Here is a 21,565-nt window from a genome sequence, read left to right as displayed (position 1 = left end):
TAGTAAGCGCTCAATAAATACTAAATACTAAATACTACTTAAATTCTTTCCTTAACAGGAACATGCCATTCATCTGTTTATCTGTGGTGGGTTCATCCACCTTTTGGAATGAGCACCCCCTTTGAGCCAAGGGTCATATCTGCATCCGTCTGCTTGTGTTTTTCCCCAACGCTTCGCACAGTGCAAGTGCTCAACAATTTTGGTAGTCAGTTCTCTTACACTGCAGGGGGCCACATTAGCAAAGAACCCCACCTTGGGGAAAACTGAGAAGTAGCGTGGCCTAGTGGAAAGAGTATGGGCCTGGGAGTCAAAAGAACCTGATTTCTATTCCGTTTCTATCACTTAGCTGCTGTGTGACCTTGGGCAAGTCACTTGACTTCTCTGTGCCTCGGTCCCTCATCTGGAAAATGGGGATTAAGACTGTGAGCCCCACGTGGGACAACCTGATTACCTTGCATGTACCCCAGTGCTTAGAACAGTGCCTGGCACATAATAAGCACTTAACAAATACCGCAATTATTATTATTAGTGCCTGTTGGATGCTCCATGCGTGCGCCTGGCTGTATCCTGGGAGAACTGACTGTAAATACAGCATCTATCACACGCCGCCAGTGAGTGTTTAGCGAGGTAACTTGCAAGAAGGCCCCCACCGGCACTGTGAGAACAATTAGGTTGATGTGGCTGTTTGAAAACTACTTACTAGGAGGAGCCTGTGTTTTCTAAGAAGTCAGGCTTTGAGACCCATTTTACACATCTGAGGCCCCCAACCTCAAGCTGGGGAAACCCAGCTATTGTTGGGAAAAGCCCAATGATCGTTTTATTCATTTTTATTCCATTTGCTTCTCTCTGGCCTGTTCTGACCCTCTGCTCACGCTGTTTGCCATGAGTGGGATAGCCCAACTCTCTCCAGATACTAGGCGACACCATTCCCTTTCTTCAAAGACCACGTCAGAACTCACTCGCTGGAAGCTTTGTGAGACTAAGTGGAATGAGGATATTAATTCCCCGTGGATCTGATCCTGACCGTTCCACTTCTCCCCGAGTGACGTGTTTAAAAATCTGAGGTGCCATTTTGATTGACCATCCATCCAGCCTCGAGTTCTGTCTCTGAAAGTAAAGCTGACACACAGCGTGACTTATCGGATAGAGCCCAGGCCTGGGAGTCGAAAGGACCTGGGTTCTAATCACAGCTCCACCATGTCTGCTGTGTGACTTTGGGCAAGTCACTTCACTTCTCTGTGCCTCATCTTTAAAACCAGGATTGACACTGAGCCCCATGTGGGAAGGAACTGTGTCTGACCCAATTTGCTGGCATCCACCCCAGCGCTTAGTTTGGTGCCTGGCACGTAGTGCTTAGTAAATACCACAATTATTATACATGAATAACTGTAATATATTTATTAATTATATATAAATAGTAGAGAAGCGGCATGGCTTAGTGGAAAGAGCCTGGGTTTAGGAGTCAGAGGTCATGGGCTCTAATCCCACTTCTGCTACTTGTCAGCTGTGTGACTTTGGGAAAGTCACTTAACTTCACTGGGCCTCAGGTCCCTCATCTGTAAAATGGGGATGAAACCTATAAGCTCTACATGGGACACCCTGATTACTTTGTATCTAACCCAGCGCTTAGAACAGTATCTAAGTGCTTAACAAATGCCATTATTGTAATTGTGGTATTTATAATAATGATAATTAGTGGTTGTAGCAAATGATGTGGGTGTCAAAAGAAGAGAAAGTGAGGGCACCTGGGGATGGGATTCTACAAAAGGCAAGGAGAAAGAGGCCAAATCCTCCCCTTATCTCCTCCTTTACTGCGAACTTCAAGGCTTTCCACCATCTCTCTCCTTCCCATATAAGCTCATTATGGGCAGGCACCAGGTCTGCTAATTCTGTTGTAATCTCCTTTACTCTTCCCAAGTGCTCAGTCCAATGTTCTGCACATAGTTAAGCACTCGAAAAATACCATTGATTGACTGATTCTCTCCATCTTTAAAACTCTCCTGAAATCCCAGGAAGTATTCCACAATCAAATTCAACTCTCTGAGACCCCTGTGGTCCCCTGGGAAGAGGCAAGGCAATGCACAAGTTCTACTCAGTCACTTTTGTATTTGATTTTTTCCAAACTTTGACTATTTCTAGCTGTATCTCTAGCTACCCCTTGCAACCTCTACTTGTACATAATTTGTTTCATAAATTGGGGAGGTCATGGGGGACAGATGGCTTTCAACATATCGAACCTAAAGTTCTTCACAGCCATGCCAAAATTCCAAGTTCCTCATCTTTCCTCCCACATCTCCTCCTCCAGTTCACTTTCCCACCGCAGTGGACAAGACCAATGGAGTAAACAGACATGAATCCTGCCATCAAGGAACTTACAATCGAATGGTGGAAACAGTCATTGAAATAAAAAAAAAGGTAGAAGAAACCAAGTATAAAGGTACACACCTAAGTGCTCTGTGGGAGGGATAAGTATCTAAGTGCCTAATGGGTAGACACTCTAGTTTCATAGGTGACACAGGAAGAAAGGAAAATAAGGTCAATTAATCAGTCGCACTTACTGAGGGTTTACTATGTGCAGAGCACTGTACTAAGTGCTTGGGAGAGTACAATACAACAGAATTAGCAGGCATGTTCCCTGCCCATAATGAGTTTACAGTCTAGGTGGGGAGGAGATAATAATAGTAATAATGTTGGTATTTGTTAAGCGCTTACTATGTGCCAAGCACTGTTCTAAGCACTGGGGTAGATACAAGGTAATCAGGGTGTCCCACGTAGGGCTCACAGTCTTAATCCCCATTTTACAGATGAGGGAACTGGGGCCCAGAGAAGTGAAGTGACTTGCCCATGGTCACACAGCTGACAAGCGGCGGAGCCGGAATTAGAACCCACGATCCCTGACTCCCCAGCCCGGGCTCTTTCCACTAAGTCACCCGGTGAAGCAATGGAACTTGGCTCCACCACATTACTTAGACATCACACTTGTCAGCTGTGTGACTGTGGGCAAGTCACTTAACTTCTCTATGCCTCAGTTACCTCATCTGTAAAATGGGGATGAAGACTGTGAGCCCCACGTGGGACAACCTGATTCCCCTGTGTCTACCCCAGTGCTTAGAACAGTGCTCTGCACATAGTAAGCGCTTAACAAATACCAACATTATTATTAGACTGTGATCCAATGGGGGACGAGGATGGTGTACAACCTGATTATCTTGTATCTACCCCAACACTTCGAACAGTGCTTGACACATAGTGAATGCTTAACAACTATCATAAAAAAATCCCCATCTTCCATAAGAAGTGTTCCTTTTCATTAATTTTTGTCCTAATCACCATCAAGCTTCAGTGGGTGTCTCCTTGCCCTGGTGGTGTTGGATATGGTGAAAAAGAATTTCATGTTTGCCCTCGCCCTAATTTTCACAGTTCGGCAGACTTTCCACCCTGCCATATCTCTATCTGTTACCGATTTGTACATTCCAAGCGCTTAGTACAGTGCTCTGCACATAGTAAGCGCTCAATAAATACTAAATACTATTGAATGAATCTTAGTCCTCAGCTTTCCAGATTGATGAGCCCTAATATTTTCAGTCTATCCTCATAGAGAAACTGCCTAATACCGTCGGTCATTTTGATTGCTTCACTTTTTTTTTTAATGGCATGTGCTAAATTTTTACCCTGTGCGATGCACTGTACTAAGCCCTGAAAGACATACAATTTAATCTGGTTGGACACAGTCCCTGACCCACAGGGGCTCACAGTTTTAATCCCCATTTTACAGATGAGGTAACTGCGATACAGAGAAGCCAAGTCACTTGCCCAGGGTTATACAGCAGGCAAGGTTTTGTTCCATGGTATTTGTCAAGTGCTTACCATGTGCCAGGCATGTACTAAGAGATGGGATGTTTACAAGATAATCGGGTTGGACTCAGTCCCGGTCCCACATTGGCCTCACAGTCTAAATTGAAGGGAGGAGAATTTAATCCCCATTTGACAGATGAGGTAACTGTGGAACCGAGAAGTGAAGGGCTGCCCACAGTCACATCAATGGACAAATGGCAGAGAGGAGATTAGAACCCAGGTCCTCTAACTCCCGGGTCTTGGTTCTTTCCACGAGGCCTTGCTGATTTCCATAACCAAGCCAAGCTGATTCCCCTGGTACTCTCTATGATAACCTTCCTAAAATCGGATGACCAGAAATGCATTTGGTGTTCAAGGTTTGGCCACTTAATTCTTTGATTGTGAGCACCTTGAGGGCTAAGACTGTCTAATTTTCCCTTCTGTATGCTTTCCCCCATTTGGCATAGCATTCTGCTCATACGGCATGTGCTTAAAATAATATTAATACTGATGTCTTTTGTCTGATTTCTATGGTTTCCTGAAGATGCCCAGAATTATATTTGGGTGTATTTCATCTACCTGGCCTTGAAGAGATTTAAATGTACTGTCTGAATGAAATGGTAAGAACAGTACTTTAAAAGTAGGCACCATATCTTCTCTATGCTCTGAATCCCTCAAAATAATAATAATAATAATGATAGTGGTACTTGCTAAGTGCTATGTGTTAAATACTACAGATTAGATCAGACACAGCCCCTGACCCAAACAGGGCTCACAGTCAATGGGAGAGCAGGTATTGCATCCCCATTTTTCAAATGAGGAAACCGAGTCCCAGAGCAGCTAAGTGAGAAGCAGCGTGGCTCAATGGAAAGAGCCTGGGCTTCGGAGTCAGAGGCCATGGGTTCGACTCCCGGCTCTGCCACTTGTCAGCTGTGTGACTGTGGGCAAGTCACTTAACTTCTCTGTGCCTCAGTTACCTCATCTGTAAAATGGGGATTAAGTGTGAGCCTCAAGTGGGACAACCTGATTACCCTGTATCTACCCCAGTGCTTAGAACAGTGCTCAGCACATAGTAAGCGCTTAACAAATACCAACATTATTTTCTGCCCAAGGTCACACAGCAGGCAAGTGACAGAGCCGGCATTCGAACACACGTCTCCTGACTCTCAATCCTGTGGCCTTTTCTCTAGTCCGTAAGCTCATCTCTGGACTGTAAGCTCATGGGTAGGGAATGTGTCCACCAACTCTGTGATAGTATACTCTCTCGAGTGCCTAGTACACTGGTCTGCACACAGAAAGCACTAAATAAATATGGTTGATGGACGGATTGATCTTTCCACTACTCCAGGCTGGTTCTTGAGGGATGAGGAATAAGCTGTTTAGACTGTGAGCTCATCATTGGGCAGGGATTGTCTCTATCTGTTGCCAAATTGTACATTCCAAGTGCTTAGTACAGTGCTCTGCACATAGTAAGCACTCAATAAATACTATTGAATAAGGTTTGGGGTGTGATGGAAAAGATTCTGCCATCTATCAAGCCAACAAGCTGGCACCAAGGGTCCCTTGGATGGACTCTGAACCAGGCACATAAGACAATCCCTAAAGAGAGTTATTTGATCCTGGGTAAAAAATATAGGCATTTCAACTGGAAACACCCACTTTCCAAAAGAAAAATTAAACTCTTGCCCCACACTGCTTCTTATCAAACAGAAGCTGGTACAGGGTCTGTCCATCAATCAATCATAGGTATTTATTGAGCAACACTGGGCTTGTACGGAAGACTTTTATAAGTGCTCAGGACAGTATGGCAGAAGCAAAAGACATAGTAGGAATAGTCTCTCCCCTCAAGGAGCTTACAATCTATACGAGCGTAGGAAATGCCTCACTGGGTCAGAACCGGTGTGTGAGCTAGTGGTTTGAGGGGGGGCCTGGGATTCAGAAGGACCAGAGCTCTAATCCTGGTGCCACCAATTTTTTGCTGTGTTCAACTTGGGCACGTCACTTCTCTTCCTCTGTGCCTCAGTTACCTCGTCTGTAAAATGGGGAATTAAATCCTACACCCTCCTACTGTGACTGTGAGCCCCATGTGGGACATGGACCGTGTCCAACCTGATTAGCTTGTATCTACCCCAGACCTTAGTTGGGTGCCTGGTACATATTAATAATATTAATGTTGGTATTCGTTAAGCGCTTACTATGTGCTGAGCACTGTACTAAGCGCTGGGGTAGATACAGGGTAATCAGGTTGTCCACGTGAGACTTACAGTCTTAATCCCCATTTTACAGATGAGGTAACTGAGGCACCGAGAAGTTAAGTGACTTGCCCAAGGTCACACAGCGGACAGGTGGCAGAGCAGGGATTAGAACCCATGACCTCTGACTCCTAAGCCTGTGCTCTTTCCACTGAGCTACGCTGCTTCCCATAGCGAGTGCTTACCGTATATCAAAAAAAGAATAAAAATCAACCAAAAAAGCCCATGACCCGTCCAGTGCAGGGTTCGGTCTCTGGCTTTCCATCTCCATCAGCTGCCCTCCTACCCATCGATCGTCACCATTAGGGATGTACCTCATGTCTCTTACAACCTCTCAACATCTCGGACTTTTCTCTCTCACCCTGCTGCCTGCAACCCGAGGGCATTCAATAAGTACAGAAACAAAGCCCTCGAAAATTGGTCCCCAAATAGGTCCCCGTAGTTTCATTAACAAGAGGTTTTACGGTCCTGTAGGTCATAACAAAGTTTTACTGTATCAATAGAACTGAACTGAACTGGCTGAGACCATCCATTTGGGGTTGGGGCGGTGACCAGCCTGAATTGTAATAGAGTGGCCGGTATACTGAATGTCGTGGCAGGAGGGCGCACAAATACACACACACACACACACACACACACATTACAACCAGGAATATATCTAAGATAAAGCACGAGTGCCCCAGGGCTGCAAGTCAGAGACAAAGTTTGGGGCCTGTGACCAGACCACCCCCCTCAAAACCCAATCTTGCTACAGATTCATTCAATCATATTTATTAAGTGCTTACTGTGGGCCGAGCACTGTACTAAGCGCTTGGGAAAGTACAACACAACAATAAACAGTGACATTCCCTGCCCACAACGAGCTTACAGTCTACAGTGGGGGGAGACAGACATCATGACCCATCAATACAAATGACTTGCCTGCCAACCCAGTTTTTCCCAGCGGGGTACAGAAGGTGCGGTTTCTTCACGGAAGGGACCTTAGACCTGTCGTCAGCAACTGACGTGAGGAGACGATATGGCAAAATCATAAAAAAGCCAAAAAACTCTCGGGGTCCTCTGGGGGCCATTAAAATGAACTAAGTCCCCCAGTTATCCCCGATTAAGCCTCTTTCTTATGAGCTGTAATCGAGAACGGAGATGAGAGTAAGGCCACTGAGCATTTTGCAATGGGCTCCAAAGGATTTTTTTCTTTTTCCCCCATTTGGGTCAGTGTTTGGTTTCCAAGGCTTTTCCCGAAAGGTTTCTTTTGACGATAGCAGGTTGTGCCCCTGCTGTGGGTTCAGCGGGAAGAGCTGGGCTCTTGGAATCTGGAGGCACGGGTAGAGAAGCAGCGTGGCCTAGTGGATAGAGCACGGGCTTGGGAGTCAGAAGGACCTGAGATCTCGTCCTGGCTCTGCCACTTGTCTGTGTGGCCTTGGGCAAGTCACTTCAATTTTCTGGACCTCACTTACCTCATCTGTAAATGAGGATTCAAATTAGGAGCCCCATACGGGACAAGGACTGTGTCCAATCCAACTACTTTGTATCTACCCCAACGTTTAGTTCAGTGCCTGACCCATAGGAAGTGCTGAGCAAATACCACAATTATTATTATTTTATTGGCTACTGTGTGACCTTGGGCAAGTCACTTTGTTTCTCTGGGCCTCAGTTCCCTCTTCTGTAAAATGGGGATTAAGACCGTGAGCCCCATGTGGGACACGGACTCTGTCAAACCTGATTAGCTTCTATCTATCCCAGCACTTAATGCAGTGTCTGACACAGAGTAAGCATTTCACAAATCCCATTGAAAAAGTCAATCAATCACTGGTATTTATTGAGCACTTACTATGTGCTGAGCACTGTACTAAGTCCTTAAGCACTTCGTAGTTCTGGATCTGCAAGAGGAGTATACCTGCTGATACTGTGCCATCAGCGGAGAAGATTTCTGGCTAAAGAACCACTTAGGACAAGGGGTGATCAAATTTATTGAGTGCTTCCCGCGTGCAGGGCACTGTACTAAGCGCTGGGCACTAAAGGCATCCTGGGATGCGAACGTGCCCAGCAGGAATTCTGGACAATAATATCCAGACAATTTACTTCCCACCCACCTTCCCCTCTGTCTCGACTACACACTCCTTAAATGCCTTGATACTCACCCTAGCCCCACATACGTAAATACGTAACCCCAAATACGTAAATATTACATACAATAATGCATAGCCCCAAATACGTAATATTTTTATCCTCTACTACTTATTCTATCTGTAATTTATTTTCAATTCGGTAATTTGTTTTCAAGTCTGTCTCCCCCAGTAGAATGTAAGGTCTTTTGGGCAAGGATCACGTCTACCAACTCTGTTGCACTGTATTTTTCCAAGCGCTTAGTACAGTGCTCTACACATAGTAAGCACTAAATAAATACCATTGATTGATTCATTGATCGAGACATCATACAATAGCAGGTTGGAGTGTGGGGAAGTGGGGTGTAACATAGAAAGGAAGGTATCGTACTCGGCCCAGTGCTTAATACGATCCTGCGCACACAGTGGGTACTCAATAAAGAGTTCTCTTAGATTGATCGAAGGGTCAACGATAATACAAACCCACAAAATTGTAATGGTATCAATCGTTGAATCGGTCGATTAATCAATGGCATTTAAGGGCTTATGTGCCGAGCACTGTACTGAGCACTCAGGAGAGTACAAAACAACAGAGTTAGTGGACATGTTCCCTGCCAATAAGAGCTTACATACTAGAGGGGGAGATCAAAATGAATAGAAATGATTTATAATACAAAACCTGAAGAGAAGCAGCATGGCTCAGAGGAAAGAGCCCGGGCTTAGGAGTCAGAGGTCTTGGGTTCTAATCCCGGCTCTGCCACCTGTCAGCTGTGTGACTTTGGGCAAGTCACTTAACTTCTCTGTGCCTCAGTTACTTCATCTGGAAAATGGGGATTAAGACTGTGAGCCCCGCGTGGGACAACCTGATTACCCTGTATCTACCCCAGCGCTAAGAACAGTGCTCGGGACATAGTAGGCGCTTAACAAATACCAACATTATTATTATTATATGTACATTAAGTCCCCTGGGGTCGGGGCAAATATCAAAGGTCCAAAGGTCACAGGTCCAAGTGCATAGACAGATGCAGAAGGGAGAGCGAGCCGGGGAAAAGAGGGCTTGATCAGTCCATACTTCACTCTGCTGCCTGGATCATTCAGGACACGTCACTCCCCTCCTCAAAAAACTCCAGGGTTGCCCATCCTTCTCCGTATCGCGCAAAAACTCCTCACCTTTGACTTTCAAGTACTCCACTTTGCTCCCTCCTATTTCACCTCGCTTCTTTCCTACAACCCATCTGGCACACTTCACTCCTCTGGTGCTAACCTTGTCACGGTAACTCGATCTCACCTGTCTTACCACCGATCCCTAGCCCACGTCCTGTTTCTGGCCTGAAACGTCCTCCCTCCTCAAATCCGACAGACAATTACTTTCTCTAACTCCAAAGCATTATGAGTTAGAGAACTCCAAGAGGCCTTCCCACACTAAGCCCCACTTTCTTCTTCTCCCACTCCCTTCTGTGTCACCCTTACTCCCTTTGCTCTTCCCCACTGTCAGCCCCACAGCACTTCTGTACATATCTGTCATTTTATTTATTTGTATTGATATCTTTCTGCCCCTCTCTAGACTGTAAGCTCACCGCGGGTAGGGAATGTGACCGTTTACTGTTGCACTGTACTTTCCTAAGTGCTTCATACAGTGCTCTGCACACATTAAGCGCTCAATAAATACGACTGAATGAACGAACTGAATGAGAATGTGACCTTAACAATGCTTCAGAGGTGGGGAGAGAGGTGGTCCGGCGTAGAGAGACAGAGAGAGAGAGAGAGAGAGAGAGAGAAAACCAATGTCCACAAGACCCACAGCCTCCTCAGCCCTATACAAGATGTCCTGATAGCTCGTCTCTTCACCTCATATGACACAAGGCCTTGAAAAATTGTTTTCAACCTCCCTCATGAGTCTGTGTAAATGCCACCGTTTCACTGGCTTGGAATTTAGCCGGGGCCATTGCTTAAACCAACAGAAACAAACCCTGGTTCAAAATGCGCTCATTGGGCAGATGGCGGGTTTCAGGCGAGAAACGACAGCACCAAGATTTACCATCCTTTGCACTCGGGTACTCGACCTGGCCTAGTTCAAGAGGAGCTCAGCGATCCATGGCTATTGGATTTCGTCAATTCGGCTCCGGTGGCTACGGAGTCCTGGCCTCCATTCCAGGCAAGACACAAGGGAGGAGAAAAAAATACTCATGAAAGACTTTAATTGGAATGAATCCGATGGAGATGGAATGGTTTTGGACAAGCTGACGATAAAGACAGATATCGACGCGCTATTCGATCCAGGAAGCCTGTCTGATATTTGAGATAATATCGCCTCCATTTGCTTGAGGATGATGGGTTCATTTTTGCACCGACACATGGTTTATGGTGTGTGGGGGCTATACGGACTGACGGATGTGCCATTAAGGATGTTAGCTCCCTGTTCTTACTGTTCCTGGGATATGGGGGCGGGCTTGCTTTTTTCCTGAGAGGATCTTTATCTTGCCTCTCCCAACTCTCATAACTGGTTTTTACAGATGTTTAATTGAGAGGAATAATTATGAATTCCAATTCGTTTCTGTTCTTCAAAAATTTTTTCCAATCTGAATCATTTATCGCCTTTTCCCTCTAGTTAGACGTGTTTCAAAGACAACTGAATTAAAGTTTCAAAGGAAACACGGCTGGTGGAGAAGCCCAGCTTGGGTTAACGAGGCGAGATGTCTTTTTTTGTTTTTCTGATAAAGTTTCCTAATCAGGAGTCTCCTGTTGAAGACCAAGCGGCAGAAGTTTGCAGGGGAAGAGGAACTTTTGGGTCTATGGATTCCAGGAATGAATCCTGGAAAGGAAAGGAAAAAGCTTTCTCTCTATTGGAAAACGGGGGGCATCTCGATGGGAGCCAAGAGGATTTAAATCAAAGGGTACTATTTAAAGACCAGGAAGATAGAGACCCTAATTCTGGGGAAATGTCTAATTAGGAAAATACAGTTAAATGGGCAATCTACAGTTTATCGACAATTATATACTCAATGTGCTTTAGGTAAATAAGGGAGACAAATTTCACCCCACTTAGGTTGACTATTTGACTCTACCCTCAGCCCTCAGACTGGATTTCTATGGCTCATCTTGAGGGGGGCGGAGGGGGTGGGGGAGAAGGATCCCATTTTAATTTCCTCCGCTCCATCCCCATCTGGCAGGGGAGTGGATCAATTAATACGACCGCATTCTGTCTTTAGGGCTTCGGAAACCCGAAAGAGATGGCCTTTGGGGCCGCCTGTTTGGCAAAGATTCCCCGTTAAAACCAGAAGTGTATAATGTGGGAGGAGGCCAGTGTGTGTAACACAGCTCAAAGCCATACCAGACAACTTGCTCTGAGGATGTTGGGCATTGTGCTTCATTAGGAAACAAAATATAAGCTTTCCACACCATTAGGGATGACTTTAGGAGTGAAAGCACATAAGACGACAACTCACCTCATCAACAATGCACTGCAATAACTGGAGAGGTTGCGATGGAAAGAAGAGAAGGGAGAAAAAAAAGTATTAGCCTATATGCAATATCTTTACAGTGGAGTGGAAAGAAAAAATCATTAATGCAATAAAATATAGCAAGATTAATCAACAGCAGCAAACTCTTATAAAAACATTGATGCTCAGGATATTCTATTATTTCTAATGGTACCTAATCTAATACAGGCAGTTAAAGGTTTGCATTTTCTTCAAAATGCAATTTGCTAAGTTTAAAACAAGGCATTCAAGCATGCAGAGGAAGCAGCCATCAGGAAAAAGAAAAGTGAATTTTTTTCTGAACTCATAAAGCTTACCATTAAAGATCCCTGGTTTTTCTGAATCTGAAAAAAGGCAATATGTAATTAGCATGTCATAATCAAAATGACTCACTTGGACACATTATGATCACTGAGAGAAAATTATTGCATTGCTGGTGGCAATTTGTGGGCATGTGTTAACACAATTTACATAATGAAAATACACAAATGTTAATAGCTCGCTTCTCATTTATAGGCGAAAGTCAGCAGAATGTTAATTTCACACAACACTTTTTAGTACCCTCCAGGTTGTATTAGAATAGGGAGAAAAACCATAATCCATTTCAAAAGGCTGTTTACGATTCAGATATAAATAATGTTTTATATTGCTAGATTGTGAACACTGGGCTTAATGTTGCAATCATTGCTAATGTTATGAAGCTCACTCTTTTTAAATTAAAAACCGATTTATTTAAAATTGAAATTAAATCATAGTCAGAAATTAGAATTTTGGATTCCTGCCAGGGTAGGCTCGCCGTCCCCTATTTTGTGAAGAAAACTTTAATTATGTGTTTGAAGTATCTCCCTCCAACTCAGGAGTGGGGAAATATGCCACCTTCTCTAAAGTTTCTCCAGTCTGATTCTTGGGTTGCAATGCTCTCTGGGACTTTGTGTGTTTGTGTGCTTGACGGTATTTCCTAAGCACTTACTATGTGCGGAGCACCGGGGTAGATACACAGTTTATCAGGTTGGACACGGTCCCTGTCCCACATGGGGCTCACGGTCTAAGGAGAAGGTAGTTGGATTTAATCTCCATTTTACAGTTGAGGAAAAGAAGGCACGGAGAAGTGAAGTGACTGGCCCAAGGTCACACGGCAAACAATGGGCAGAGCTGGGCTGAGAACCCAGGTCCTCTGACTCCCAGACCCACATGCTGCTTCTTACTGAAACTATACAGGGTGGTTTTTTTTTTTAATGAAAAAGCAAAGACTCCCCAAGTGTCTCCTCTTCATCAGGATTCCGAACCACTGACTCTTCGTACATCTACTTAAGCTCATTGTGGGCAGGGAATATGTCTGTTATATTGTTGTGATGTACTCTCCCAAACGTTTAGTACAGTTCTCTGCACACAGTGAGCGCTCAATAAATACTACTGAAATATTAATTGGTCCTCCTTGACTACGTTTCGTAGAAAGTGTGGCTAAGACTATTAAGAAAACACCTACTCTGTAATTAATGTATTATGTTTTGAAATACAAAGTCAGTAGTTCTAGACTGGAAGCTCATTGACGCCAGGGAATGGGTCTGTTATATTGTTAGAATGTACTTTCCCAAGCATTTAGTACAGTGCTCTGCACACAGTAAGCGCTCAATAAATACTATTGACTGACTAGTGCTCTAAACCATTCCACCGTTTTGAATCACCCTAACTACTGAAAATCCTTATAGGTGCCGAGACGATTCGATTGGCTGTCCCTTTGATGGAAGATTTTCAACCTTAACAGCAGCTCTCTAGTGAACCTTTGGTTCTTCTTCTCCCAGCTGGAGGAAGTCTCTTTTGGAAATGATTTACATGTGGTAATAGTTGAAATTAAAAAAGGGAATGGGGCTGAAAATGTAGCCTACTCACAGTGGGGGACCTACCAAGAGGAAATTTTTGTTTTGGAGTATCGCCACGCAAACTATCCCAAATATCATCCTCCCGCTCAAATCCTGTCCTTCCACTGACGATCCTGTCCCTGTAGGCGCCACCACCATCCTCCCTGTCTCATCAGCCTGAAACCTCCGCATTAGCTTTGACCCATCTCTGTCAACACATGCATTCTCTCTGTCATCAAATCCTGTCTGTTCCCTTCACGACATCGCTAAAATCTGCCCTTTCCTCTCCATCCCAAATGCAACCACTTATCATACCCTGCTTTGACTGCTGCATCAACCCCCTCGCTGACCTCCCTGTCTCCTGGCTCTACCCTCTCCAGTGCATACTTGGCTCTGCTCCCTGATTCAATTTTCTGAAAAACAGTTCAGTCCATATCTCCCCACTCCTCAAAAACCTCCAAAAGTTGCCCGTCCACCTCCGTGTCGAACAGTAACTCCTTACCGCCGGCTTCTGGGCACTCGCTCAACACTCTACCTACTTCCTTTACCTCACTGATCTCCTACTACAACACAATCTGCCCACTAAGCTCCTCTAGCACTAACCTACTCTCTGTACCGTGATCTCATCTATAATGATAACGATGGTATTTGTTAAGCGCGTCCTATGCGCCAAGCACTGTTCTATCTATCCCCCTGCTGATCCTGGCCTGCAACTCCCCACCCCACCCCCCGCATCACACCTGAGAGATCACCGCTCTTCCCACCTTCAAAACCCTCCTAAAATCACATCTCCTCCCAGAGGCCTTCCCTAAGACCTCATTTCCCCTACCTGTGTTCCCCTCTGTGTCGTATAAGCACGTGGCTGTGTAATCCTTAAGCATGTTGATATCCAATCCCACGGTACTTATGTGAATATCCTTAGACTCTACTATTTCCCTTAGCTTTATTTTAATGTCTGGCTCCCCCTCTAGACTCTGAGCTCCTTGTGAGCAGAGGTCGTGTCTTCCAACTCTACTGAAATATACTTTGCCAAAGTGCTTAGTACAGTGCTTGGCAAACAGTAAGTGTTCAATAAATACTACTGAGTGACTGATGGCATTAAGCACTTACTGTGGGTCACGGTACCACCATTTGTAAAAGGCACAAAAGCTATTTTTTCTGTGATTGAGGTCCTTCTGTCTCTCTGAACAGAGAAATTTTTCCGTCTAAACTGCAATTACTTCGATTAAACCAAAATCAAACCATCTAACATCAGTCAATAATTCAAAATATCTAAAATAAAGCAGCAGCTTCCATGAATGCCCATCAGTCAAAAAGGATGAATGTCAAAATCAGGGTTTTGTTTGTTAGTTTGGGTTTTAATGGTATTTGTTCAGGGCTTACTATATGCCAGGCACTGTTCTAAGCGCTGGGGTAGATACAAGATAATCACATTGGGCACGGTTACTCGCCTATGTGGGGTTCACAGTCTTAATCTCCATTTTATAGTTGAGGTAACTGAGGCACAGAGAAGTGAAGTGACTCACTCAAGGTCACCTAGCCGCAAAGTGGATTAAAATCCAGGTCCTTCTGACTCCCAGGCCTGGGTTCTTTCCACTAGGCCATGCTGCTTCTCATTTGAGACATTTTACATAGCCTGGGTTCCTCAAATTATCTTTAGGTGGTGAGGATTTTTCACCATAACGTATGTAAAAACACTCCTCAAAAGAGGTCAATCGAGTGATTTGAAGGGATAAACATCCCCGCTAAAGCCTACTCAGACTGAGATAGTAGGAAGAATGGCATCCTTAAACGACAAATCTTCATCTCCCCTTTTAAAAAAAAATGAACGCATTAATATGGTTCTGGCTTAGTCCTTGCTGCCTCTATATCAAGTAATCACGAAACAGACAGCGGCCTCAGAAGCATCTCTTTTTATGTTGCTATAACTGTACAGTGTGCCCAGGTTTTCAAAGGGAGGCATCGTTACCAGATTTTATTACACAATTTTGATAGCAACATATTATTTGAGATCATCTTCATAAATTTTGCATTAAGGTAGCTGGGCCACTACCTGGAATTGATTCAAAATGCTTAAGACACTCAATTACTTTTTAACACTGTTATACAATGTGATGACTTACACCTTCTATTTCACTAGAATTTGATGATGCAACATCATTGTAATTGATTCATTTTCTCAATTAAATAAAGCTACTGTGCTTTTTTTTACTCGAATGCCACAGAGACCATAAGAGTTAGATGTATTATCTATTTTCTGCATCTCAAATATATTGCCTGAAAAGCGGGACTCTGTTCCTCTGTTAATTCCACTGGAAAATTTAATGCTACAGTCATATTTTTCAAGTTCTGAGCTGCATTGCACTCGACTGTATTTATATTAGGCCTATTTTTCACTGTTAAACTCTGTTGTTTACCTTTTTCAAGATCACATGACTGCATAGGCTCCGCAGCCATAAAACAAACCTAAGCAAAGTCAACTTCACACTCAGTGCATCTGCTTTCGCACACAGTTCAGGGAGAAAAGTGAAGGCCCTAGTTTTAGAGAGCGTTAAAATCAATCCATGATATTTGAGCGCTCGCCATGTGCATTCATTCAATCGCATTTACTGAGCGCTTACTGTGTGCAGAGCACTGAACTGAACGCTTGGGTGTGCAGGCCACTGAACTAATCGCTTTAGAAGTTCTCAAGATAATACATTGGTCTTTTCAGGTTCCTCTTTTTATTCTGTCTTGAAATCCACCACAGACTGTGAGCTCGTTGTGGGGATGTAACGTATCTACCAACTCTGTGGCGTTGTCCTCCCCCAAACGTTTAGCACAGGGCACTGTACACGGTAAGCGCTCAATGAATACCCCTGATTGATCAATGGCTTCTCAAGAAGACAGTGGTGACATCGGAGTTCAGGGGCAAATATTCCTTTAGAAGCAGATGAATCGCTCCCGTCTCATGACAGAGAAAATGCTATTTATAACTAACTCATTTCAAAAACGCAAGGCTGAGGACTTTGACGATTGTCTACTCTGCGCTGAGGGCTTTCGATATGTAACTATTACTTTGGGACAGGGAACAGAACTATAATTGCCACCATCAGACACTTCGCTAATCAGCCTCCAGAACTAGTAGTGTTTTGATACATTAATTAGCGGATTCTTTCCCTCTCCTAGGCATTCCTTCAACCTTCTGCCAGCAGCTGGGTCCAAAATTTTCAAATGGCAATAGCGAGAGGGAGCTTCACTTCGAGGCGAGAAGGGATGAGTGTTCGAATGCAGATGCATGACCTCATAATAATCATTTGGGCCCTAAACCACTACCAATGTTTCTCTTGTAGCTATCATTTTATTGCTGAAGAATTTGCATTTTGGAGTAATTAGTTCGCCCACCCAAAACACCAAAAAAAGAAAGCACCCCCTCCATTTAAAAAAGCTATGGTCCTTAAAAATATTTTCATTTATTCATGTAATTATTTATTTACCATTAATAATAATGGCATTTGTTAATCGTTTATTATATGCTAAGCACTGTTCTAAGCGCTGGGATAGATATAGGTAATCAGGTTGTCCCAAGTGGGGCTCTTAATCCCCCTTTTACAGATGAGGTAACTGAGGCACAGAGAAGTTAAGTGACTTGCCCAAAGTCACCCAGCTAACAAGTGGTGGAGCCGGGATTAGAACCCATGACCTCTGTCTCCCAAGCCCGTGCTCTTTCCACTAAGCCATGTTACTTCTCAAATAAATAAATAAATATTTATTATGGTATTTGTTAAGCGCTTACTATGTTCCAGGCACTCTTCTAAGAACCGGGGTAGATACAAGCTAATCCAATAGGACAGAGTCCACCTTCCATGTGGGGCTCACAGTCTTAACCCTCATTTTACAGATGAGGTAACTGAAGCACGGAGAAGTTAAGTGACTTGTTTAAGCACTTACTACGTGTTCCACACCGTTCTAAGCGCTGGGGAAGATATGAGTGAATTAGGTTGGAAACGATCCCTGTCCCGCATGGGGCACACAGTCTATGTAGGACTTTTGGCTTTGATATTGTTAGCTACCTGATGGGAAAGAGGAGGCTGGATATCGCTCTTAACTATCGAAAATGAAAATGTTCCCCTGAAAAACTGGGACGAAGCGATCTCACGCCCTACTTCATTCATTCAGTCGTATTTATTGAGCGCTTACTGTGTGCAGAGTACTGTACTAAGCACTTGCGAAAGGGCTGTTGTTCAAGAGGTTGGTGAGTGCAAATGCAAAAGCTCTCCTCGTGGTCCTTCTCCTTAATAACCTCCGTCGGGTTACAAAAAGTATCTTTTGTCAGACTCGCTGTTCACGTTAGATTTTGGTCTCCGTGGAGATAGTTTTGACTGAAAGTGGCAGAGAAGAGCTCCGCTGGTCCTTTTCACATTTCGCACCGAACCGGTCAGAAAACGCCAATAGATTCCACTGAGGTAACGTAGAGAAGTCACCAGGCTCAAGCCTTCGTTTCTCTTTTACTCTCCGGAATTACAACTTGCCCTGGAGCTCTTGTCTGAGAGATTTATGAGCGACCCGGGTCAAATCTTCCCATACCCGTTGACAAATTTTGTTTTTACATATTTACCGCTTCCCAAGTTGGTGCTATTTTCTCTTAAATAGAAAAAGGATACATACGAAATGCAATCATCTGAACAGAATTTCCAGGGAATGGTCCTTTTTATTTGCTGTGCCATTGCCATGACATTCTAGCTTCTACTGGGGAACTTTTTTTAGTAGAAAAAGTATTTACTGAGCGTTCACCGAATGTGATGCACTGTACTAAGCACTTGGGGAAATATTCAGAAGTGCAAGACATTCCTTGACCACAAGGAGATTATACTCTACCAGAGGAGATAGACATTAAAATATTTATGCACAGAGTAATCACACTAATAACACTAATATGATAATAATTTTGGGTTTCGTTAAGGGCTTACTATGTGTGCCTGCCGTAATAAACATATATACACAAGGTCTGAACTTGGCTATAAATAAATACTTGAGTGGTAGAGATAGTTTGGCAAGTTGGCAAGATACTTCCCCAACTATAAGCAAATCTCAATATCAGCAAATATTTTCCTTAAGATTCAGTGTCCAAACCAGATGTAATGACCAGTGACCCTTGATGGACTTCCAACATACCAATTTTACAGTTTTCTGTAGGTAATTAGGACATTTGAATGGTAGATTATTTTGGCAGCTATCTATACATTTTTGAAAAATGGTCTTTGTTAAGCATTTATTACGTGTCAAGCACTATACTAAGCGCTGAGGTAGAGACAAGATCATCAGCTTGGACAGAGTCCCTGTCCCATATGGGGTTCTTACAGATGAGATAACTGATGCACAGAGAATTTAAGTGACTTGCCCAAGGTCACACATTACATTCAGAATCTACCAGGTATCCTTGGGGGTGGTGGGATGGAATCTTTCTTTTTCCAGGTGGACAAATGATGCATGCACACTAGATTAAAATTCTAGGGAGGACCTGCACAAAGGAATTGATTCTAGAGCTAGAATTACTTAGTGCCTTACCAATGTGCTTACTCCCTCCCTTCTCCACTCCCGGCCCACCATCTTCAACTGTTCACTCTCCAGTGCTTTTTCCCCACTGCTTTCAAACATGCTCACGTCTCCCCTTTTCTAAAAAAAGCCCCGTCCATGACCCTCCAGTTATCCCATCTCCCTCCTACCATTCCTCTCCAAACTCTTTAAGCGAGTTGTCTACATCCGCCATCTCTACTTCCTCTCCTCTATTTTTCTCCTCGAGCCCCTCCAATCCAGTTTCCATCCCCTTCACACCACAGAAACCGCCCTACAAAAGGTCACCAATGATCTGCTTCTCACCAAATTCGACAGCCTCTACTCCATTCTGATCCTCCTCAACCACTCAGTAGCCTTCAAAACTATCGAGCACCTCCTTCCCCTGGAAACGATATCCAACCTTAGCTTCACTGAAACTGCCCTCTCTTGGTTCTCCTCTTATCTCTCTGGCCGCTCATTCTCAGTCTCTTTTGCGGGCTCCTTTTCTGCCTTCCACCCCCTAACTGTGGAAGTCCCTCAATGTTCAGTTCTGGGTCCCTTTCTATTTTCCATCTACACCCACTCCCTTGGGGAACTCATTCGCTACCATGACTTCAACTACCATTTTATGGGGATGATTCCCAAATCTATATCTCCAGTCCTGATCTATTTCCTTCTCTGCAGTCTCCCATTTCCTCTCCCAATCCAGTCCACTCTTCACTCTGCTGACTGGATCATTCTTCTAAGGACCTGAGTTCTAATCCCACTCGTCTGCTGTGTGGCCTTGGGTAAGTTACTTCTCTGTGCCTCAGTTACCTCATTTAATGGGGATTACATGGGGACATGGATTACATTCGATCTAATTAGTCTGTACCTATCCCAGCGCTTAGTATAGTGTCCGGCACTAAGTGCTTAACAAATGGAATAAAAAAATCAAATTCATATTATAGGCTATTTCCATGGCTTCTGGGAGCCAGCCATTCTTTAAAATTAGGGAAACGGGAAGAGGACTAAAAGATCTGGAAATCTTTCTTTCCACACTGGGAAGCAGTGTGGTTTAGTGGAACAAGCAGGGGCCTAGAAGTCAGAGAACCTGGGTTCAAATTCCAGTCCCTCACTTGTCTATAATATGACCACAGGCGAGTTGCTTAACATCTCGGAGCTTCAGTGACCTCATTTTTAAAATGGAAATTAAATCCTCCTCCCTTCAACTTAGACTATGAGCCCCATGTAGGACAGGGTCCCAGCTACCAGCTGTATTCAAGCAGTTATCATTTTTGCAAGTCTATCAGATAGCCTTGTTTAATGCAGAAAACAAAAATAAGTCACCAGAGAATTTAGTGGAAACTGATTTGCTGGGGAATACTAATCTACAGAGATTTCCAAGGATTTACTCTCCTGACTTGCCCTCTTCTTCCTCTTCTAAAGCTTCCACTTCCTGGACATGAGAATCTTTCTCATCCGAGGTAAACAATTAGTGGGCTAGAATGACTTTGCACAGACTTGGCTGATGGGTTACTGGGGGACCACCACTCAAATGAGACCCAACAGAAAACTGGCATGGCTAGCGCTCTCCCCAGTCGTCACTGCCAAAGCTCTGTCACGAGAAGCAGAACAGCTTCAGAATCGGGTGTTCAGTTGATCAGACTGGAGGTGCAGGAGAGCATTTTTTGCTTTTGTTTGTTTTACGGTATTTGTTATTTGCCAGGCACTGTGCTAAGCGCTGGGATAGAGACTAGCAAATCAGGTTGGAAACAGTCCTTTGTCCCTCACAGGGTTCACAGTCTTCACTCCCATTTTACAGATGAGGTAACTGGGGCACAAGCAGCGTGGCTCAGTGGAAAGAGCACGGGCTTTGGAGTCAGAGGTCATGGGTTCAAATCCCTGCTCTGCCACTTGTCAGCTGTGTGACTGTGGGCAACTCACTTAACTTCTCTATGCCTCAGTTACCTCATCTGTAAAATGGGGATTAAGACTGTGAGCCCTACATGGGACACCCTGATTCCCCTGTGTTTACCCCAGCGCTTAGAACAGTGCTCTGCACATAGTAAGCGCTTAACAAATACCAACATTTTATTAAGTGACTTGTCCAAAGTCCCACTGCAGACAAGTGACGGAGGCTGGATTGGAACCCAGGTCCTTCTGTCTCTCAGGCTGTGTTATCCATTAGACCACACTACTTCTCCTTTTCTGAATATTTTCTTCCAACCACAACAATAGCAATAGTAACAATGATAATTTTTGCTAAGAGCTTAGTATATGTAAGCACTGTACTAAGCGCTGGGGTTGATGCAAGAAAATTAGGTCCCACATGGGGCTCTCAGCTTAAGCTTATACTATTGATGCCTGTCTACTTGTTTTGTTGCCTGTCTCCCCCCTTCTAGATTGTGAGCCCATTGTTGGACAGAGATTGTTTCTATTTGTTGCCAAATTGTACTTTCCAAGTGCTTAGTACAGTGCTCCGCACACAGTAAGTGCTCAATAAATAGAATTGAATGAATGAA

The 21,565-nt window shown here is 44.0% G+C and overlaps 1 protein-coding gene across 1 annotated transcript in view; it reads right to left on the bottom strand.

Moving 5' to 3' along the window:
- Nucleotides 1–21,565, bottom strand: part of MAP2K5 (mitogen-activated protein kinase kinase 5) — a 238,924-nt gene that overhangs the window by 50,219 nt on the left and 167,140 nt on the right. Inside the window, 2 exon segments of the mRNA XM_029066218.2 lie at nucleotides 11,635–11,658; nucleotides 11,985–12,011. Coding sequence (XP_028922051.1) covers nucleotides 11,635–11,658; nucleotides 11,985–12,011 — 51 coding nt within the window.

The sequence above is a fragment of the Ornithorhynchus anatinus genome, chromosome 5 (genome assembly GCF_004115215.2).
Source record: "Ornithorhynchus anatinus isolate Pmale09 chromosome 5, mOrnAna1.pri.v4, whole genome shotgun sequence".
Classification (NCBI taxonomy): Eukaryota; Metazoa; Chordata; class Mammalia; order Monotremata; family Ornithorhynchidae; genus Ornithorhynchus; species Ornithorhynchus anatinus.
This window is presented reverse-complemented; position numbering and strand designations above follow the sequence as displayed.